The sequence below is a fragment of the Protopterus annectens genome, chromosome 7.part0 (genome assembly GCF_019279795.1).
Source record: "Protopterus annectens isolate FY-2018-M chromosome 7.part0, PAN1.0, whole genome shotgun sequence".
Classification (NCBI taxonomy): Eukaryota; Metazoa; Chordata; order Ceratodontiformes; family Protopteridae; genus Protopterus; species Protopterus annectens.
This window is the reverse complement of record NC_056739.1, coordinates 373513249-373537886: the sequence shown is the minus strand read 5'-3', so window position 1 is coordinate 373537886 and position 24638 is coordinate 373513249. Positions and strand designations below refer to the sequence as shown.

The 24638-nt window shown below is 39.3% G+C and overlaps 1 protein-coding gene across 1 annotated transcript in view; it reads right to left on the bottom strand.

Annotated features, from left to right (window-relative positions):
- PPM1J (protein phosphatase, Mg2+/Mn2+ dependent 1J) overlaps nucleotides 1-24638 on the bottom strand; it is a 463759-nt gene that overhangs the window by 79186 nt on the left and 359935 nt on the right. The window contains exons 4-5 of the mRNA XM_044076937.1: nucleotides 1357-1469; nucleotides 762-846 (exon numbers count right to left, since the gene is read on the bottom strand). Of these exons, the coding sequence (XP_043932872.1) occupies nucleotides 762-846; nucleotides 1357-1469 (198 nt within the window). The remainder of the gene's footprint in view (nucleotides 1-761; nucleotides 847-1356; nucleotides 1470-24638) is intronic.

The following is a 24638-nucleotide window of genomic DNA, read 5'->3' as shown; positions in this document are numbered from 1 at the left end:
GCTTTTGCGTTATCACAATCTCTTCCCAGGGAGATAATAATTGCATAGCTGCTGTACTCACAAATAAACCATACTATTAAACCCAAGGTAGGATGTGTGGCAGCATGCAATACAAAAAGGTAAAGTTGTACCAGCTCAGCTTGACCTTACTCAGAAACAACTTACTGATAAATATATTGACAAATGTTGTGCTCACAGTGTGATCCTTTTTAAGAGGAACATACCAGGTGATCTAGGACACTGCAGAAACATTATGAAAAGCCTGCTTTGGAATGATTCTGAACAATTACTTCATATTTGCTGATGGGCAAGTCTTTGCAAATTAACTTACCTAGATGGGGTATAATGATGCTACGTTGGCTAGTTTATAAACACACACAGTATCTCTGCCCATGTATAACACTGTACAGAAGGTTCTTGTATGCTTTTAGACAGGTAATACTTCCACTTAAAAGACAGTATAAATACACTGATTGAGTGGATAGTCAAAGTAACCTAAGGTTGGGGTCATTATTAACAGGTCTACCATGTATTTAGGTTTCTTTTGTATACACGTATTGTCTAAAAGCACCTAAAAATTCAGCTTGCAATGCTTTTTTTACAATTTACAGTGATTAAACAGATGTGGATTTTTGCTCAAACAAAACATTAGTAATCAGAAATTTTAGTTATTTTTGCAATAAATGTCACTTTTGTGGTTGATCATATCATTGGAAATAAATACCTGCAGGTCAACTATGAGAAAAATAAAATAATCTTACTAAATACTGCAGTCTCTGCCTTTCTGTTTCAGGAGTAAATTCATTGGACATGGGAATGATTTCTCTGTTTCGAAGTATAATAGCTCTGGAATGAAAGATAACATTATACATGTAACGTATGAAGTGATACAATAATTTCAAGAAGAACCATATCTTTTAGAAACACTTATCATACTGATTCACAAAGAATTGTAGTTATTAACAGTTTAAATACGAATTTGACTTACTGGTTGTTTTGAAAAAAAAAAGTTCTTAACAAATTTACTGAGGCAGAAAATAAGTAACTGAATACACAACTATGAAATAAGAATTCTCCATTTAAATATATTATGTTAAGATATCATGCTTTCTGTTCAATGTAACAAGCGGTGTGGTGTCAATTTGATTTTTAGTTGATTGGCTTATAGGGAATATACCATCCTTAAACAGTACCTGTTAGACTGTAAAAAAAAGGGGGAGGAGTATCCATCTTAAACTTGTCACAGATGCTGAAGTTTTCTGTTGCTTATGATTGCAAATGCTAACTTATGTATCTATTTCAGCTAGTGGGCTATATGGAAAAAAAACTTCAAGAACTGCAAGACTGTTTGCTTACCTGCTGTCACCAGCATTTGCTACATATAGTTTTCTGTGGAAGTGAATAACTGCTAATGCACAGCACCCACCCACAATAGTGTAAGATGATTTTTCCTTTGCAATTTGTTCATCCTGAATAAAGGAGATAACAGTTTTGATTAACTACCAATGCTGCAGCCATATTAAAGTGTAAATTGTTAAGGTCGATGTGAATATAAAAAGCAGTCATTGCAAGCATTTCCTAGTGACACACGCTGGCACAGTCTGAATGTAAACAGATAAAGCATCCTCAGTCTTGTTAAATATAAATAGCCTAGTGTTTCACTTTTGTGCTATGAAGTGCTTTTATATGGCAACATCTCAGTCTGCATCATACAAACCCAAAAGCAGTGCATGTATTTATTTTTCTCACCAGACTTGATCTGCGCATGTTTAGTATTACAGAAGGTATTGCTTACTAACAGATGTGGTCAAAAATAACATATTGGTTTATGGCTGATGTGAGTTATCAACAGATGTTTAGTGATTCTAGGAAAATCACAACTCAGCACTGTGACTATTCTTAGTACCAAAACTTTAATAGCAATTATTTAATTATTTAGGCAGAAAATCTTCCAGCATGCTACTGAATGGTAATGTACAGTCTGTTTAACACCTTTGTATGTAACGCCATAGGTCCTCCATTAATAACCATTAATCCAATATGATTAATCTAGTAAATAAAATTTAAGTAAATAGACTACTATACCCACTGGGAGCAGTGAGGCTTTTCTGATCATCATTCTTTTTGCTGAAAGACATATGTCACACCTCACTTGACTGCAGTGTGTTGCACTGTACAAGCTGCTGGTGCATTTTTGGGGGGTGTCTTTTCCTTCACTATGATGTGACTGTGAACTTGTATATAATTTTGATGAGTGCGAGGGGGCACAATGGGGGCTACCTCCTGCAAAAAAAAAAAATCTGTTTTGTTTTTTCTACAGTTTTTGTTTACAGTTTTTGGAGCTGAGATTTTGGGAAATCTTTAACTGAAATGAGGTATCTTGATCAAACATAGGGAAACCCACACGGGCAGGCAGAATCCTAATGCAGAGATGAAAATTCAGCAAGTAAAGGAGAGTAGTAGTGCTGAAACTGAATTCATTCTCAAGTCTTGGTGAGTACCTTCGCGAGGTGGACCCTGTTTTTTACTAAATCTCATCAAGGTGACACTGACATATAGACTGTATTTATATAACATATATCATGGACAGAAGTAAGTCAAAACCAAAAAAAAGATACCTGGGTGCACAAGACTCAGGATAAAAAAGTGCCCAATCCTGGTAGGCGCACTGGTGCCGGGGCTGGAAAAAAAATGACAGTGTAGAATCCTCAAAATATGGAAACATTCCTACAATGGGGCTAGGCCAGGCCCAGGGGGAGGATGGCCCCCTTGTTGTAGAAGGAAGTAGCAGTCCACAAAAATCACAAAAATTGATTGGCCAAAGAAGAGCCATAAAGATGATAGAGTCGACTATTGAGGATAAAAAAGAAATTATGTATTGTTACTATTATGTAATAAGCCCAAAATTTCCAGACATAAGATATATAAAATGATTAAGAGAGAAACTGGAGGAAAGAAAAATACTTCCGCAGGAAAAACTGTCATAAGTGTCAAATAAAAATTTGTATTCATTAATGTAACAGATTTTTGAAAAAAACAATATATAGATCAAGAAACTTTGAACTCTTTGGAAAAAGAAGCATCTGAGGAAGTGCGAAAACATAAACAACAAAACCTAGAGATATTTGAAAAATATAAAAAAGAAATATGGACATGGGAAAGAAAAAGAGATTTGATATGGTGCAATATTTATGCAAAGGAGAAGGCCAAGTTAACTAATATAGAGAAGGCAGTCTCAAAGATATTCAAAGAGAAATACAAGCAAAGGCATCCAGATATGGAAAATGTCTCAATAAAAAAAAATATATCATAAAGATGCAATGTGGAAAAGAAGATTAGTAAAGCAGAAGTTAAAGAAATAGAAGATGAAGTTATGGAGTGCCTGCGAAGTGAAGGATTTAATGTAGGAGGTCTAACACAGACTACATCACAGCATGATGGAGTGAGTCCCCAGAACAAGGAAAAGCAGGAAGATCAGGAGACATGTGAAGAAGAAATATGGACATGGGAAAGGAAAACAGATTTAATATGGTGTAATATTTATGCAAAGGAGAAAGCAAAACTAACCAATACAAAAAGAGCAGCACCAAAGAAATTTGAAGAGAAATACAGGCAAAGGAATCCGGACATGGAAAACTTTACAATACAAAAATAGGAAGACAAAGAGGAAAAGTAGAAAAGGAGATTAGTAATGGAGAAGTTAAAGAAATAGAAACTGAGGTTATGGAGTACCTGCAAAGTGAAAGACTCAGTGCAGAAAATCAAATTCAGAAAGCACCACAACAGGATACAGCAATGGCTATCCAGATTAAGGGGAAACCAGTGGAACAGGAAGCAATTGGTCAGGTGCCATATCAAGATATTTTGCAAAAAATAGATTCCCACACTGCTACGGTGAACTGCCTAAAAAACAACAACAGCAAAACAACGACAGTAGATTCACCAAGGCTGACGTTCTGTGGAAAAGCAGGTGTATCTCAAAAGAAGTCCATAGACGAAAAGCTATCTTGAAACAAATTTAATGCAAACAAGTTAAAAGCAGAGCAAAAAACGTCCCTTTCTTAACAAACGATAAGCGCTTTTGATTAAATATCAAGATATTTTGGAGCCTTCCACAGGAAACCAGTATAAATGTTCACTTGAAGCTAGACAGCAAGGAAAGGAACAGGAAACTGTGGGAACTTTGATGCAGTCAGTGTTGAGGAGTGATAGGCAAGTGAGTTCCAATATGACAGAGCAACAAATGACACAGGATGAAATTGAAGAGAATGTGCCACAGGAAGATGCTATAGAAACTTCTATAGAATGCCTGCAGGAAACAGAAAACAAGGGATGTGCCCTCACCTTGGAAGAAAGTGAGCTAAGAGAAGAGTTGCTTGATTTAATGGACATGGATATATATATTAAGATCAATGAGAGAAATAGGCTGCAGAAGGTCAATAAAACCCAAAAAGTAAAAAGTCTGATAAAACAAATGAATGCAATAATTAGGACTGTCCATAGAGATCCATGTGATATAACAGAAGTAAACAGGATATACTACTGTGCTGCTAAATTAATAACTGATAAAGTTATACCACAAGATCACAGGGTAGTGAGGGAAAGGAGGGGGAGAAATTGAATGTATGGAAGTATCGAATAGAGAAAATTATAATGCAATTAAGACAAGAAGTATCACTGTTAGAAGATTATACAAGATGGAACAGATCAACAAAAATACTAAGAAAGATAGATGTGATAAAAGCAATGTGCAGTATTGAATAGACCCAGATTATGCACTATTACAAATAACAAGATAAAAATCTCAACACAGAAGGAAACATGTCGAAGATACACAGATAAATATAAGGGAAAAGTACAAAAAAGCAATTTATTGATGACCCAAAAAAGTTTTATAGAGAACTGGGAAATAAGGTAAAAGGAATTGAAAGACCACCAAAAAAAGTGGAAGTAGATACATTTTGGAGAAGTAGCTATGAAGATCCTGTGGAACCTAACAAAGATGCTAAATGGATAGAAGAAGTAAAAGAAAGAATAAGAAGTTTAAAGGTACAGGATATAAAATGGGATGAAATAACAGCCAGAGAGATTGAAACAAAGTTAAGAAAAGCCTCTTAACTGGAAAACCCCAGGCCCAGATACAGTACCTAACTTTTGGTTAAAAGTATTAACTTTTTTGCATGAAGATTTAGCAATGAATAAGAACTATTTATATGCGCACCCTGAACAGAAACCACACTGGCTAACAACAGGCAAAACAATGCTCTTACTTAAGAGTGAACCTGCAAGCTACCGTAAAAATTGTAGACCAATAACTTGCCTTCTGATGACGTATAAACTATACATGGGAACTGATGCCGACAGAGTTTTTAGTCATTTAGATGAAAACTCAATTATGGCAGTAGAACAAAAGGGCAATAAAAGAAAGTCATATGGAACAAAGGATCATTTGTTGTTAAATAAATTTAGAGCGGAGAACTGTAAAAAGGGGAAGAATCTAAGTATGGCATGGATTGACTACAAAAAAAGCATTTGATAGTATCCCAAATTCATGGATAAAAGAGTGCTTAAAAATGTGTAAGATACACCCTACACTGATTGACTACATTACAGTAACCATGAAACAATGGCAGACCATTTTGCAATTAAGCCATGAAAAAGGACTGTTTATTATCCCAGGGATAAAAAAAGGGGATATTCCAGGGTGACTCTCTGTCACTGCTGCTATTCTGCCTTGCCATTAATCCATTAAGCTGTTTACTTAACAGCTTAGGCCATGGCTACAATTTGGCTCCTAGAAAACAACAAAGTCTAATAACTTCTCATCTTTTCTTTGTTGATGATTTAAAACTGTATAGCTCATCAGATGAGAAACTGAAAGCACAGCTGCAGGTGGTCAAAACTTTTTCAGATGATAGACTGTCATTTGGTCTTGATAAATGTGCAAAAGCAACCTTTACAAAAGGAAAACTGCAGCACCAGGAAAACATCAGTTTGGGACAAGAATGTGATATAAAAGAACTTGAGCAAGAGGGAGTGTATAAATACTTGGGAAGTGATGATGGATCAGCAACAAAACATGAACAAATGTGAATAAAAATCAGTAAGGAATACTTTAGAAGGCTTAAATTAATCCTAAGAACAGCACAGACATCTAAGAACAAGATCCAAGCCATAAATCTATTTGCTCTTCCTGTCCTTATAGTTTTGGAGTGATTGACTGGCCCCAAAAAGTGTTGGATAGATTAGATATTAAAACAAGAAGGATGCTTCATGCTCACCAAATGATTTATAAAAATCAGTGTATACCAAGATTATATATTCTCTGTTCCAAAGGAGGGATGAGCCTCCTTGAAATTGATTACATGTATAGATCTGCAATTGTGGGACTCCATACATATTTACTGACCTCACAAGATCCAAATGTAGTGAAAGTTATGAAACATGAGGAGAATAAATCTAAGATGACTTCTCTGTGTAATTTAGCAGAAGCATATCGACATCAAGCAGGAATGGAAATCAAACCAGAAGTAGATAACAACCAGGCAACAACTGAATGTGCTAAAAAACAAAAGAAAGAATATAAGGTGAAGGACCAGATGAGAAGGCAAGAAATGTGGAAAAAACATAAATATAGCTGCAAGTATAGAAAACTGGAAGAGCCTCATGTTGATCAAGAATGAACGCAGGAATGGTTAAGGAGAGGTGAATTCAAACGAAAAAATGAAAGGTTAATATTGCCAAAATAGTGGGCTACGTACACACTGGTTTACAAAGTCCATTGAACATGTGGGAAAAACAGACAAATGTAGGTTTTGTAAAACTGGATTGGAAACAGTCACACACCTTGTTGCTGGCTGAGACACATTAATGGCAGAAGGACTGTATACTGAAAGGCATAATAATGTGGCGAGACTGTTGCACTGGGATTGTGCAAACATTATGGTATTGAAGTGGCTGAAAAACACTGGAAACATGAACCACAACGCGTCATAAAAAATGATGAAGTTTATATCACATGGGTTCACCCATTACCAACAGTTCAAAAAATAGATGCTAGAAAACCAGATATAGTGGTCCAAGAAAAGAACACAAAAGTAGCACTGATCATTGAAATCGCCACACCAAGTGACTATAGTGTCTTGCATACAGAGAAACACAAAGTCATAAAATACTAGGATCTGCAGGCAGAAACAAGAGCAATGTGAAAGAAAGATACACAGGCAGTTCCAATAGTAGAAGGCACAACGGATCTTATAAAAAATAATTTACAATCATATTTAGATATGTTACCAATCCATGTAACCCCGTACGAATTGCAGAAGGAGTCATTACTGGGCACACTGCGGGTGCTGCAAAGAGCACTTCTGACTGACATCAAAGATTGAAACAATACTAATTTCAAGAACTTTAATCATACTTTGACTTAGGAATGGGGTCCATTCCTGTCATTGTATTAGGAAACCAAAAAGATTTGGAGAAATTTAAAAAAAGGAGGCAGACAGTAAAAGGTAACTCAATACATCTTAGTTGTGCATTACAGAAAACAAACTGTCACATTCTGATATAAAAGACCAATGTTTATTATATTAATAAATCATGGAAATGGTATTAGTGCACAAAATCTTTTTCTTTATTGAAAATGCCTCCAGTTTGTTTCTATGGTGAAAATTTGCTATATGAGCAAGTCTCAAAAATAAAAGGCAAGTAGTTGTGATAGTTGTACAGCTGTACAGGTAAAGAATCCATGAAACACATATTTTACACTTTTTGCCTCTGGTTTTCTGCATAATACAACCAGTTCATTCACACTTACCCCATTTTAGTGTATCATCCAGTATGCTGCATTGGACAGTATTTATTGTACATTTGGTTCCCCACAACCAAACTACTTATAGGTTCATAGGTGTAAAATAGGCTAATGGCCCTTGAGCCTTTACAAGCCTAGCCCATAGAACTGCCCTGGCATCATGCCACCCGATGTTAGTTCCCACTGCTCTATTAAGCAGAGCCACTGTAGTGATCCCCGGGGTGAACTTTCTATTACCCATCCACTCATCAAGAGTTTTCTTGAAGAGGGAAAGCAAGATGCTCTGCTTGACATGTATGGGAAGTCTATTCCAGGGCATGGGCAGTCTCTGGGTGAGGAACCTGTTCCTCCAGCATGTTCTGTTGATTGTGGTAATGAGGATGAGGTCTCTGGACCATGTGGTGCGGTGGGACTGGGATTTCTTTAGCTGTAGCATTTCTAACAGAGTTGGGTCAGACAAGGCTTTGTAAGTCAAGCAGAGATCGCCTCTTAGTAGGTGATATTAGACAGAGAATAGCTGGAGTCTTTTGAGTCTGTCTGTGTAGGCCATGTAATTAATGCCTAAGATCCTCTTCGTGAGGTACTTCTATGGCCGCTCCAGCTGTTGCAGGTGTCTAGTGAGGTACATGCCAAATGGGTCATTATACTCGATGACTGGTCTAATGTGGGAAGAGTAGAGAGAGAAGATGACCTCTTTCTTCCTGGATGCAAAACCCTTGGTAATGAGATGTTCCACATAGAAGGACTTTCTGACCACAGTGGCAATGTGTCCCCAGATCACTTATAATGCCTTCAGTGTTCAGTGGGCTCCCATCAATGTGGTAATTAGTGGGAACTGAGGTTTTACCAAAGGGGATGGTGGCATATTTTTGGTGTTAAGCTTAAGGCCATGGTTGCAACATCAGTCATTGGTCAGAGTGAGGTTTTTCTGTAGGATATCTGCATCACTTGGGGAGTTAATAATGGCTCCCAGATTGTAGTCATCTGTGAACTTGGTCAGCCAGAGTCCCTTTGTGTTGGCCTGGACTTCTGAGAATTAGATGCCGAACAGGAGAGGACCCAGGACCAATCCCTGTGGGACACCACTCGTGACTGGTCGGCAGTCGGACTTGGAGTTCGCTACTTTCACACTGTGTGCTCTATCTGTCATCCAATTTGCAACCCACCTGGTGATATAGGGGTTAATGCCTAGTTTGGTGAGCTTATCAATAATTCCTGAGTGAGGAATGGTATCAAAGGCCTTGGCCAGCTTGAGGTAGGCTGTATACATTGCCTTACCTTCATCCACAGCTGTGGTGACTGACTCAAAGTCAACCAGGTTGAGCAGGCATGATCTCCCTTTCAGAAAGTCAAACTGCGTGGGGTCCAGAGTTTGGAGATTTCCTATATCTTTGTTAATCAGTCCATGATGATGCGCTCCATAGCTTTACATATCAGACTCATCAGGCTAATGGGGCAATAGTTCCCAGGGTCTGAAGTTGTTACCTCTTTATGGACAGGGATGACTGCAGCAGTGTGCCATTTGGTAGGGACAAAGCCTGAGGTGAGGCTGTAACTGAATAGGGCACACAGATGTAGTGCAAGTTTGCTTTGTAGTTCATGTAGAACACAGCCAGGGATATTATTGGGTCTCATGGAAGCTGTATTCTTGGCCTTGGACAATACAGCTTTAACCTGTGCTGCAGTAATGCTGGTTGCCTGGCATTCTTCCAGTATTGTGATTGGTCCTTGAGGGGTGGAGAATGGGGTAAAGTTGGCACTGAATCTGTTGGCCAGTATGTTGGCAATATCTGTTGGCTCATTATAGGAGGTACCATTGTGCAGTAACTCAGAGGAAATCTGGGTATTGCGTGGAGGTTCTTGATATAACTATAGAAGGTTTTGTGATTGCTTTTAGTCTCTGCTGCGATTTTGTCTTCATAGCTGGCTTTAGAGGATTTGATGAGGGATCTCAACTTTTTGTTGAGGTTAATAAGGGAGTTTTTCCAGTCTTGGGATGTCACCTTTTTCTGCAACAGTTTCTTCCTTCTGTTGTAGAATTTATTAATGGCTAGGGACCACCAGATTGGCTTCCTTTTTTTTTGGAGGAGAGCATCCTGGTTATGTTGGGTATGGCTAGTTCCATGTACATGTTCGTACAGCGCACTGGTGTATGATTCGGCAGTCATGCAGCTATTTTCCATTGGCATGGGTGCTGTAAAGTTAGACAACTCTGTTTTTAAGAGTCCAAAGTCAGCTTTGGAAAAGTTATTCAATGTGGTTTCCTTTGTGGGCAGTGGGGTGTGAGTGGGATGTAAATTTCCAAGGTGATTAGTTTATGGTCGGATCTGACCAGGGAGGGATTGACTACTGGTGTAGAGCAATGGTCACCCATGTTAGTAATAACCAGGTCAAGGGTGACGCTTCCTCTAGCGGGGGTCAGAATGAGCTAGTCAAGGGCACTGGAATTGATGAATTCCAGGAAGTGCTGGGCCAATGTATTGGTGCTTAAGTAGTTTTCTTGATGGAGGGGTAGTTGAAGTCTTCTAGTATGAGAGTGTTGGATTGGAACTTGATAGATTTCACGGTGCTTAAGAACGTGGAGTGAGAGTCAAGGGACATGATTGGAGACCAATAGCAGGCTATGACCTGGATTGCAATCTTACCCAATGTTAGTTGTACCTGAAGTATCTCAGATGCTTTATGTTGGGCTACTAGTCTGGAGGTGTGCATATCCTTTATGAATATGGAGACACCACTGCCTTTGAAGCTTCGGTCCATGTTTCAGAGCTGAAAGATGTGGAATGAGTTATAGCCTGGTAGCGCAGGAGTGCTTTCTGTCGCTTTAAACCAGGTCTCCGTTACAGCACAAATATCGATGTTCTCCATTTTGAGGAGTGCTTCGAGTGAATGCATCTTGAGATTTAGACTTCTAGCATTGAGCAGCATGACCCTCAGATTGCATTTATTTATAGCTGTTAAGGTGGTAATTTGGTCTTTGGAACACCGCCTAAAAAGGCACTATAGGGGTGGCAAGATCCTTAGCCATTACCTGAAAACCCAGGGGTGACAGATGCAGGCCATCGCTGGCAAAGCATCGAGGTCTGTCAATCATGTCATCCCAAGCAGACAGATACTGGATCCCCTTAGAATGACACCAAAAACTTAGCCAATTGTTGAAGTCAATAATTTTCTGTTTGTACTGCGGTATCATTCTGGGTGATGGCAGGATACTGCTCAGGGGTAGCTAGTGTCATACCTACCTGGGTCACATAATCCGAGAGCTCCACCATGTCTCTTTTCATGTAGCCCAGGGAGGTGTGTTTCAGGTCATTCATACCCACATGGACAATAACAGAGTCATACTTGTACTTATTGTGGAGTGTCCTGAGTGCGTGTGTTATGTGTCAGATTCTGGCACTTGATAGACAGCTGACTGTTACTTTCCCCTTATTCAACCTAGTGAGTGGGACATCTGTGTGCCTCACTATTGAGTCATCTATGATTAGTGTATTGGGCAAGAATATTTAGCCTTAGTGGCTTAGGTTGAGGGGCACACTGTGGACTTGAGCTATGTGTCCTGTGGTTTGTGCTGTGCTGTGGTGGTCGAGTGCATTTCTGTCTTGGAAGTCTCTGCTGTTTGGGTAAATTTCTGTTGAGAGCCTCTGTGAAGGTGGGTGTGTGGTTTTTGTTTTTATGTGAGAGCTGTGATAGTGGGTGTTTTGGAGGGCTATGTTTTCTATGGGATGTGGTGCAGGTGTTAACCTTCTCCTCTAGACCAGCTAGTCCAGTCTTGGCTGGAGAGTGCATTGCTTCCACTTTGGTGATATAAGTGCATCTCTCACAAGTCTGAGTTTTGGGAGTTAAGAGTAGAGGGTTATCTGTGTACAAGAGGCAGTTGCTACACTGCCTCAGAATGCCCAAGTACACCAGGTTAATAGGAAAAAGCACAGGGAACTGCCCTTTAATCATGCCAGAAGGGGTGGTCATAACTACTAAGCACTGGAGCTATTTCAATGAAGAACGACTAGTGCCGATGTCACTTAGGTGTCCTATAATAATTCCTACAAAAAACTTTTGATGGGCAAAGCGATTAGGCTATTTGAAATGCAAGAGAGAAAAAACTAGCAAGATCTAAGTGAAAAACTGAAGAGCAAACTTTCTAGCACCAGTAATAGTTTACCTCAGTGTGGTGCCGTTGAGCAAAGCTTAAACAAGCATAAACCCAAGCAAACATGGACTTTTAAGCCAGAAATTTGAAAGGGATGGAAAAACTGCCCAAAAGGCCAATAAACTATAATTTCTGGGTCAGAAACCACTCCTACTGTGGTAGATAGGCTACCTAGTGCTTACCACTCCCAGTGATAAACTAGAAGACTTCCCTCCAACACAGAAAGGCTTGGGGGGCTCAGAAGCTTAGAAACAATCCTGGATACAACAAATCTGTATCTAGACTAGACTAGTTACAGGAAAGGTGGGAAACAAGTGCAAACGTGGACGTTTAAACCAGAAAGTTGAAAGGGATGGAAAAACTGCCCAAACGGCCAATATACTGTGTCCAGTAGGGGCACAGCTGGCTGTTGACAGGTCCTCACCAAATGGGCAGTACTTTTATTCCATTCTACATTTAAGAGTGACTTTTCTGGTTTTCATATCTTACATCATACATTTCATTTGATTATATCATTTGATGGTAACATTATGGATACTTGAAAAAGTGTGTTTTTGTACATCACTGACTACATATGATGTGACAGCATGGCACCTGGGAAGAGCAGCATAGCAAGGGTGGGGTGAAGGGGGCAACTGTTTCAGGTGTAAAGTGCTACAGGGCACAATCTGAGAGTTTCTGCTGCATTTGTATGCACTGAAATGCTGATAGAGAAAGGCAGTTCAGTTTTTTTTTCTATTCCCTTAAAGAGCTGGGGGGGGGTATGGATTTTTTGCCATAGAACCTGATGTTTCAATTTACTTTCAACAGTCAACTGAAGTCCTATCTTTTTTTTGCTCTTCATTTGAAGTGCTTTGGGGGGGGGGGGGTTGGATGGATTGGCTGCTGTGCATGCTGATACATCAGTTGGGTTTTTATTATACATTATTGCAATGTTATAGGTGGTAGTCAAAGTCCAGTAGGAATAATGGTCAAGTCTGGCTGTGTAATACAAAATGAAGTGGGATATGGACATAGACTAGTAGAATTCTGCCAGGATAGTTCACTGGTCATAGCAAAGACCCTTTTTTCAACAACCCAAGAGGTGACTTTACACATGGATATTACCGGATGGTCAGTATCACAATTGGATTGACTATATACTATGCAGTTAGTGATGGAAAAGCTTTAGATGGTCAAAAAAGAGTGCTGACCATGGCTTAGACCATCAGCATCTTATCACAAAGTTCAGAATTAAAGAGAACAAGAAAAACCTCCAGGCCAGCTAGATATAAGCTCAACAATATTCCAAATTAATATGTAGCAGAGGTCAACAAATTTAAAAGACTGACCTAATGGATAGAGCACCTGAAAAACTATGTAAATAAGTTTGAAATATTGTCCAGCAGTTCACAATAAGATTGATAAGGCAGAACGGCTGCCTGTAGAGGTTTAATGATAAAGATTAAAGAGAGAGTGGGAGCAAAATGGGAGTGGAGATAATGAAATATCAAACAAAAACTAAACTTTACTAAATGCCAAGAAATGCATAATAGTATCCTTTGGAAAGTCATCCATCCCTGGTAAATATCATATTGACAACACACCTCTTAGAGTTCACCCAGTAGTCAGGGACTTAGGGACACACACAGACAGTAATCTAGCCTTTGATCATCCCGTGTCTACAGTGGTGAGGAAATCATTCTATGTTGAACAACTTATAAACAAAGGTATGGCATCTATGTCCAAGGAAGTCATTGTTCCACTGTATTCGGCATTCATCAGACCTATCATTGAGTACAATGCCCCCTTTGGTATGTACCTAACCAGGCATATCCAACAATTGGAACATCCGCAGAGGTTCCTTATTAAAAGAATACAGGGCATAAGTAATATGTCCTATGCAGGTTTACCTTTAAAAGTGTGAATCACAGTGGTTCAAGTGCTCATATGAGCAACTTGAAACCACAAAACTGTAAATGTTGACAGTCCTTAATGTTCGAAAAACAGCAAATCAAAAAGCAGATTTGCTGTTTTTTGGCATTAATCATCATCATCATCATCTTCTTTTGGCTGTTCTCGTTAGGGGTCGCCACAGCGGATCATCTGTTTCCATTTCTTCCTGTCCTATGCATCATGCTCTTTCACACCAACCGCCTGCATGTCCTCTCTCACCACATCCATAAACCTTATCTTAGGCCTTCCTTTTTTCCACTTACCTGGCAGCTCCATCCTTAGCATCCTTTCCCCAATATACCCAGCATCCCTCCTCAGCACATGTCCAAACCAATGCAATCTCGCCTCTCTTGCTTTGTCTCCAAACTTTCCAACCTGAGCTGACCCTCTAATATACTGATTCCTAATCCTGTCCATCCTAGTCACACCCAGTGCAAATCTTAACATCTTTAACTCTGCCACATCCAGCTCTTACTCCTGCCTTTTTGTCAATGCCACCGTCTTCAACCCATATAACATAGCTGGTCTCACTACCCTCTTGTAGACCTTCCCTTTTACTCTTACTGGTACCCGTCTGTCACAAATCAATCCTGACACTCTTCTCCACCCATTCTACCCTGCCTGTACTCTCTTCTTCACCTCTCTTCCACACTCACCATTACTCTGAACTGTTGATCCCAAGTACTTAAACTCATCCACCTTTACCAACTCTACTCCCTGCATCCTCACCATTCCTCTACCCTCCCTCTTATTTACACACATATATTCTGTTTTAGCCCTGCTGACCTTCATTCCTCTCCTCTCTAAAGCATATCTCCACCTCTCCAGGGTCTCCTCAACCTGGTCCCTACTCTCACTACATATCACAATGTCATCTGCAAACATCATAGTCCACGGGGCCTCCTGTCTGATCTCATCTGTCAACCTGTCCATCACCACTGCAAATAAGAAAGGGCTCAGAGCTGATCCTTGATGTAATCCCACCTCCACCTTAAACGTATCTGTCACTCCCACAGCAGTCCTCACCAATGTCACACTACCCTCGTACATATCCCGTACCACTCTTACATACTTCTCTGCCACTCCCGACTTCCTCATACAGTACTATAACTCCTCTCTAGGCATCCTGTCATATGCTTTCTCTAAGTCCATGTTTTTCGACATTAATGTCGAAGAAAAAAAAACAAAGTGTAAAACAGGGAGGCAAGCCCCCCTGCACCCCCCACAACCCCCCAACTTTATTATTCTAACTCTGAGATTGCACTACAGTGGGGAAAGGAACTATTTCCCGATCCCCACTATAGTGCAATCTGCCTCATAATGTCGAATGTGCAATGAGCAAATCTTACTGTGCATTTGCTCATTGCACATTTGAACCTTTTTCCGTTCAGTGTTTGCAAACTTTGCAGACTGCCTTTTAGAAATGTTCTGTTCGCCCTTGTGCAATACGCACATTTAAAGGTAAACCCCTATGCAGACCACCTCAAGGCCCTATCCCTGTATAATGTCTCCTACAGGCTTTTGAGTGGAGATCTATGCCTGGCATACAGGCCATTGTCAGACCCCACTCTGATGGGTCTCCTGCATATCCACAAAACAAATAGCACCAGAATTACCCATTCTAAATACTTAAACCTTGCCTGTGATATAAATAGGATGTGCTGGAGAGATAGGTATGTATCCCAGAGATATCTTAGGAACAATAAAATCTTCAATCCAACTAAATTCCAAATAGAACTTCTGTCATGTAACTGGAATAAACTAAAACTACTCCCACTAGATGAGGCAGTCTCACACTTTAACTCCATATTTCTTACAATCCTTGATAATCATGCACCTACCCAGACCATCAGAACAAAGAAAAAAGTAGCACCATGGCTGTCCAAAGAAACTAGACAAAAATCATTAATAGAAATAAAGCCTGGACCTTTTGGAAAACTAATAAAACCCCTAAGGACCAACTTATATATAAACAGCTAAGAAACAATGCTAAAAAGTCTATAATACTAGACAAAAAAGACTATTACTGTAACCTGCAATAGAAACATCAAAATCGACCACAAAAATGTTGGTCCAGCTTAAACAATCTTCTCCATCCAGGAAATACTACTACCCCTACCCCTACCCCTGTGTCTATCTTCCAAAAACCTCCAGAAAATATTGGCAACACCTTTAACACATTCTTTATGGAAACTATAAAATCCCTTGCCAGCTAACTAGACCCCAATAACCTAGACCCAATTGACCCCATATCCAATACCCACACCTCCTTTAACTTTCAACCTGTACCAACATCACTTATCCAATCATAAATCAAGAAACTGAAACCCACCACCCTATCAGCAGACCTCCTCCCTGCTGAATATCTTCAAAAGGCTGCAGATGCAATAGCATATCCCATTTCAATATTAATTAACAGATCCATCTCTCAAGCATATATCCTCTCCATCTGGAACACGTCCCAGGTAATTCCTCTCCATAAAGGGGGTAACTCCACTGATCTATCAAATTATTGGCCCATTGCCATCTGTCCCCTCTTGCTACAACTATGGAAAAATGCATCCATAAGCAACTCTTGCATTACCTCAATCTGCACAATCTCCTAGCTCCCACCCAGCACGGATTTAGACCCCACCGTGTTACCAACTCAGCCCTTCTATCCTTCTCTCAGACAATAAATCAAATTCAAAATAATAACTTGCTCTCCTCTGCTGTCTTTTGGGACCTATCCAAGGCATTTGATATGGTAAACCACCAACTACTCCTTGGCACATTAAAAACTCTTGCCATAGACAGCCTAGCAATATGCTGGTTTCAGTCCTATCTAAGTAGCAGACAACAAGCTGTGCTATGGAAAGATAGCCTTTCCTCCCTACTGCCAGTCACCCTTGGAGTTCCTCAAGGGTCTATAGTAGGACCCCTCCTATTTTCCATCCTCATTAATGATCTTCATACAGTCAACCCCAAAGCAACCTGCATTCAATATGCAGATGACCGCTACCTCCCCATTAGACCTGCAGACCTTATCCCAAAATACTTTCAACGTAGTAGCAAACTGGCTCATGGACAGGCATCTTCTATTGAATCCAAACAAAACAAAACTGCTACTCTTTATCCCCACCCAGAAAGTTACATTTCCATAATTTACCATAACATTTAATAATGGCACAATAATTTCTCCAGAAAGTAATACAAAACTAGTAGGTGTAATTCTTGACAATAACCTTAAGTTTGACTCTCACATCAACAAAACCATTAAAACAGTCAACAAGAAGCTAGGATCTCTATATAGGATTAAGACATTTCTAACCCCAACTGCTAGGACAGTGATTGCCCAAACGCATTTACTTTCAACCCTTCTTTATGCCTCCCAATCTGTACAAACCTGAGTAAATCTGTCCTGAATAAACTCAATAGCTGCTACAACACCATAGCCAGATTTGCCACAGGCATGGCATATAGAACTCACCACTGTCTTAACCTACGATCCCTAGGCTGGCTAGAGTTTCCCTCTCAAATCCAGTATAACCAATTAATAATAGCCCACAAAGTCCTCTATCAGTCTGAAAGCACGCCGATACTCAAAAATATAATTACCCCATACAGTAACCTAAAAACACTCCACTCTTCTGACAAAATACTGGTACAAACTGTTAAATCTAAAAACTTAGCAGGCGAGTCATTATTTTGCAACTCTGTTGGTAAAATCTGGAACCGGCTTCCTGACGAACTTACAGCAATTCATTCTATAAACCAATTTAAAAACTCTCTCAAAATATACCTAAAAAGTCACTGGCTGTGCCCCTGTACCAGCCCTGACTAACCATCTCACCATTCACGTTACTAACTGACTATTTGTCGAAAAGTCTTAAAAAGTCTGAAACAATGACTATCTCTCTCAAATGTATTGTACTACTGAACAATATGCTACCTTACTCAGCCTTGTATCACTACAAATGTTTATGTTCTAACATGAAAATTAATATTGTAAAGTTCTAAGCATGTATGTATTCCAAGTTTTTAAGTATGTATGTATGTAATCCTATAATTCTGTAACTGATATCTATATGTAACTGTCTAAAACTGCTACTGTTAACTCTTCTGTACCTATCCACATGTGTAGCTTTTCTCCCCAGGGCTCCGCTGAAAATGGACCTCTCTCCAGTCAGACTATCCCGGTTAACAAATGTAAATTAAATAAATAAACGTCTATGGAACAGGCTCCCCATTCATGTGAAGCAGATTTCCTCCCTAACCCAATTAAAGTGCAACTTGGACAACTGGATGGGAAACTGGAAATTCATCCCTGGTTTGGCACCCATGTCTCTAATGGACACAAGTAACCTGTAAATGGTTCATTTCCCAGGTCCATGCTTACACTTATCCAGGGTATCAGAACTTGCTTGAGATTTGGGATGCATGGCTAGGCTTAAAAAGGAATAACAAGCCAAAGGAGAGAGGGACTTCAACCAGGTAAAATGCATTTTAATCCACAAAAACCTTTTCCATTTGTCCTTTGGCTTGTTATTGGTATTGATCCTGTTTGTGTTCTTAGGCTTAAAAAGGCCCTTGTGATTGTTAGCCTAGTAAACACCTATGAACCTATGAATCAAACAAAAAAGGTAAGGTTTGGGGTACAGAAAGAAAAACTGGAAGAAAAGATGAGATCCCATTCAAGCAGACTGGTGACATTAAAGGAAACATCTAGGTAAAATGGGCAAACTGAAAGGCAAGGACAGAGGGTACCTAGAAGACGGAGGAGATGGTAACAACTGGTGGCAGGAATACAGAGAAGAATGTTATAAAAAGAACCCTTATATCACTGATACATATGGTGGTATGTTCACTGATCTGGAATTAGATATCTTGGAGAGTATATTTAAATGGGCTTTAGAAAGCTTTAATAATAACAAGGCTGCATGATGTGAGGTGATTCCACCTGAGTTGTTATAAAACTCTAAAATGATACATATAAAGCATGAAGTCAGATTCAGAAATGGTGAAAAAGTAACAAAGTGCATGTTAAAACGGTGCACCTTTAAAACATATAGAGATATGCTTTAAAAATACAAATTTACATGATCAGTTTAAAAAAGAGCCTTCAGTTCTGCTGCCATGTAAGTCAAAATACAAAATGACAAGACAAAATCAGCTGCAAAACAAAACTTCAAATATGACGTTAGTCACTGACAATATATGCAATACATCTACATGTTCTGGGAAATACCACAGATGTCAGTAACATAAATGGGTATTATCCACTGCTATGGGATTTCACTGCTGGAATTTTTACAGTGTTCTCTGACAACCACTAAAGGGGCCTAGGTCCATAAGACATGATCATGACATATTCCCATCACCAGTTAAGATTCTTAGAAACATTTCTACATCTCTCAACCAAAAGTGAAGAAAACATACTTTATTCAAATCTCAACCAAAAGAAAAGAAAAAGTACTTCATTCAAGAAAAAAATATATTAACAAATGTTAATGGATTAGTTTCATATAACATTTTATGGACCTTGCATATAGTTATTCGCTTGTTATGTTTTGTTAAATGTTTACATTTTTGTTTTCAATGTTTAAAACCTAATAAAAAGTTTGAATTAAAAAAAAAATACATTAACACACACACACACACACACACATGCACATGCACGCACACGCACACACACACACACACACACACACACACACACACACACACACACACACACTAAATATATGCCTCCAGTTGAGGCTCAGTCTATTAATTGCAGATATTTTATCTCATCTCCCAGCACTTTATATTAAATTACTGCTTCACAACCCAGCAAATATTTCACTCTTTCATCTGTTCAACACTTTGTATTAAATTATTACTTAAAAACTCAATGAAGCAGGCTCCCTTTTTCCTGAAGGAGAAATGGAATTTAATGATTAATAATAAATACCTGAAGTTGTACAGAACTAGGCAATTTCATAAGGCAATAAACCTAAAAGGCGTTAACGTACTGTGAGGGAGTGTGAATTTTGCAGTTTCCTTTATTACTGAGCTTCGTATATTAATGTTTACCACACCTTCACTGTGGGCCTGGGATGGAACAGCCTGCAGGATAACATGAAGGCTGTGCAAATGATTGGCATTGGTGAAGAGAGTGATGTCGAGCCTGTCTTCTGATACACATTCATTGTGTGTTCATCATGCTTCTTGGCCGACAATCATTTGGTGTTTCTGTGGTCAAGAACATGAAATATACTGCACAGATTCTAAGGTCAAGTAAAAATGTAATCTCTATGACTACCACTGAAAGTACAACCAGTTTAAAACAATGATTTTTGTCAAGCTCATACTATGTATGCATGTGTGTGTGTGTGTGTGTGTGTGTGTGTGTGTGTGTGTGTGTGTGTGTGTGTCTGTGTGTGTGTGTGAGCATTTTCTATATATTGGTCACATTTATATATATATATATATATATATATATATATATATATATATATATATATATATATATACATACATAAATACATGCATATGCAACCCCCTTTTTCCCATTTTTACTTATAGCGTCAGGGTGTCACTTCAACAGTGGCAGTCACCATGTGGAGTTAGTGTATGTACATTACACAGTAAGCTTGATCCCTGAAAGATGCACTTTGTCATCCACTGAGTGCCAATTTTGTGCAGTATTTGTTTCTTCTTTGTTACACCAGGAATTACAAAGTGTTTATTAAATTTGTGTGTGCGAGTATATGCAAGCATGCACATGTTCACTTATGTTCACAATAAGTATTCTGTGCTTGTTTGTTGCATTTTGTTTGGTTGTGGAATATTGATTGGTTTTATATGCTGTTAGGTTTTACTCAATGTGTGTGTTTGTGAAGTCTGTAGTCTGTCAAAAAAAGTTTTCACAGAAGAGGGAATTACCATTTTTTTAGTTCCCATTTCATTGCAGCACTTGCATTCATGACCATGAGATCATGTATCATTTGAAGTAAGGAAGTCTCTCCTTACTGTGACATATTGAAGTTTGTTTAGAGATGCTGAAAACCCCTCTGCAAGCACTGTTTTTGTATTTGTGCTTAATTTTGTCTGAGTTGTGGTTTCAAGTTTCAACTTTTTATCGGGAATAAGGCATATACTCTTACGTATACTTATATACAGATCATATCTGATGATTCTGATTTTTCAGGTTGTGCTGTATCATCATCATAATGTTTTCATCATAGAAGTAAGGAGGAATTAAAACCTACTAGCTCAGTTTATGAGGACACCTATAAAAACCTTCTTTATGATGGCTGCCATGTTGTCTACAATTATTTGAAGGATATGTCCTACATTAGTGAGCATCACTGTCCCTTTGGGCAAAATGGATAGACCACTGTTTCTTCATGTAACAGCTCTTTATGAAAAAAAAAAAAGAGAACGAATATTAATGCTGAAGAAGGCAACACCAAATTTCAGTTTTCTTCTTTTCTTCCTCAACTTCAAGACCGAAGGACAAATACTTTGTCCTTGCCTTGTACTCAAAATATGTTTATGCTTTTTCAGTATAACATCTTAACATCTCATAGTTCCAGAATGACCAAGGCAAGCACGGTTCACACTGCAGCCACAGCTGATATTTACCCCCATTTGATGATTTCCCCTTTGCAATACGCTGGCCATCAACATAGCTCAGTGCTCTATCCTTAAGGACCTCAACACATACGAATGGAGAATTTGCCTCAATTCAAACAGTTCAGTGTTTTTCATAGTGCTAAGTATTGCCTTGTATGAAACCAAGAGGTGTATGACTAGAATGTCTCACCTGACCAAGAGGAAAATATTTTCTTATTGGGAAGTTGGGAAGTCTGCTGACTTGTAATTCTGCCTTGTTGTGAAATGTCTGCTTAAAATAAGCACTTCTGTAAGGCAAGATTCTTATAACTTTGTCCATGTCCATCTTTCTGCATCTTCTGCCTGAAGACCTATTATATGTAACATTAGAGTTAAATCATTTATTGATTTAACTCTAATGTTACATATAATAGGTCTTTCACCCACGGTAGTGGTGCTGCGGTAGCGTTGTCGCCTCACAGCAAGACATTGTCCCATTCGATTCTCAGCTAGAGCGTCTTCTTTGTGGAGGCATGTGTGAATGAGCGTGCCTTCGTTGAAGGTTGTGCATCAGGGCTGGTAAATTGGCACGTAAAAATCCACTACCAAACATTAGCGGACCGGAGTTCTGCTGTGGCGACCCCTAACCAGGATAAGCTGAAAGACACAACAACACAACAACAAAGAGTTAAATCATTTATTAATTCCTTCATTTAAGAAAATCATAGCATGCATTGCCTCATGTTTGGAACTTGAATTTTTTCCTGTAAAGTTGGCAATTTTTTTATACGTGGATTTGAAGAAAGTTAATTACATGGAAGACACTCCTCTCAGTGGCAATGCTCTCTATAAGAAACATTTCTGTACTCCATGCCTTGACGTGCAGCAAACCCTATACAATCTTTCATGATGACAAGGCAGCACTGAAAACTAATCTTTCTTTTGTGCCTAAAATAATTCCACCTGTATCTGTGAATCAGTCAGTGCAGCTGCAAACCGTTTTTACTCGCTATGCATTGTTATTCGTTCATTTCCATTAGAAAAGGTAGGTACTTGGATGCTGACCTAAAAGGTATTAAATGAGATGTCTGTATACCTCTATTAATAAGTGGTGATTAAGAACTCAGACATACGCTCTCAGAAACTATGACAGCATTGATCTATATAGGGTACTATTCATTTGTATTACATATGAGAGAGCTTTCTTGAAAAGAACATCTGCAGTGTGGAATGATATACCAGAAAGACTTTAAAACAGCCAGAAAATTCAGGATGGATGTTTCATGGAGTCTGTTAGTAGAAAGCCATTGGTTACAATACTACTGTGAAAACCTTCCTCAAAGAATTACTGTTTCTAAGTTACTAATAAACCTGTACTCATCATCATCTTCTTTCGGTTGTTCCCATTAGGGGTCACCACAGCGGATCATCTGTTTCCATTTCTTCCTGTCCTCTGCATCTTGCTCTGTCACACCAACCACCTGCATGTCCTCTCTCACCACATCCATAAACCTTATGTTAGGCTGTCCTCTTTTCCTGTTAACTGGTAGCTTCATCCTTAGCATATTTTTCCCAATATACTCAGCATCCCTCCTCAGCACATATCCAAACCAACATAATCTTTCCTCTCTGGCTTTGTCTCCTAACCTTCCAACCTGGGCTGATCCTCTAATATACTTATTCCTAATCCTGTCCACCCTCATCACACCCAGTGCAAATCTTAACATTTTTAACTCTACCACATCCAGCTCTAACACCTGCCTTTTTGTCATTGCCACTGTCTCCAACCATATAACATAGCTGGTCTCACTACCCTCTTGTAGACCTTCCCTTTCACTCTTACTGGTACTCGATGGTCACAAATTACTACTGACACTCTTCTCCACCCACTCCATCCTGCCTGTGCTCTCTTCTTCACCTCCCTTCCACACTCACCATTACTCTGAACTATTGATCCCAAGTATTTAAACTCATCCACCTTCGCCACCTCTACTCCTTGCATCTTCACCATTCCTCTATCCTCCCTCTCATTCACACACATATATTCTGTCTTAGTCCTGCTGACCTTCATTCCTCTTCTCTCTAGACCATATCTCCATCTCTCCAGGGTCTCCTCCACCTGTTCCCTACTATCACTACAGATCACAATGTCATCTGCAAACATCATAGTCCACGGGGACTCCTGTCTGATCTCGTCTATCAACCTGTCCATCACCATTGCAAATAAGAAAGGGCTCAGAGCTGATCCTTGATGTAATCCCACCTCCACCTTAAACGCATCCGTCACTCCCACCGCAGACCTCAAAGCTGTCACACTACCCTCGTACATATCTTGTACCACTCTTACATACTTCTCTGTCACTCCTGACTTCCTCATACAATACCACAACTCCTCTCTAGGCACCCTGTCATATGCTTTCTCTAAGTCTACAAAAACACAATGCAACTCCTTCTGACCTTCTCTGTATTTCTCCATCAACACTCTCAGAGCACACATTGCATCTGTAGTGCTCTTTCCCGGCATGACACCATACTGCTGATCACTAATCATCACGTCCCTTCTTAACCTAGCTTCCACTACTCTTTCCCATAACTTCATGCTGTGACTGATCAATTTAATCCGTCTGTAGTTACTACAGCTCTGCACATCACCCTTATTCTTAAAAATCGGTACCAAAACACTTTTTCTCCATTCCTCAGGCATCCTCTCACTTTCCAAGATTTCATTAAACAATCTGGCTAGAAACTCCACTGCCATTTCACCTAAACACCTCCATGCTTCCGCAGGTATGTCATCTGGACAAACAGCCTTTCCATTCTTCATCCTCTTCATAGCTATCCTTACTTCCTCCTTGCTAATCGATTGCACTTCATGATTCACTATCTCCACATCATCCAACCTTCTCTCCCTCTCATTCTCTTCATTCATCAACCCCTCAAAGTACTCTTTCCATCTGCTCAACACACTCTCCTCACTTGTGAGTATGTTTCCCTCATTATCCTTTATCACCTTTACCTGCTGCATATTTTTCCTAGCTCTGTCCTTCTGTCTAGCCAATTGGTACAGGTCCTGTTCTCCCTCCTTAGTGTCCAACCTTTCATACAACTCTTCATATGCCTTATTCTTAGCCTTCTCTACCTCTCTCTTTGCCATGCACCTCATCT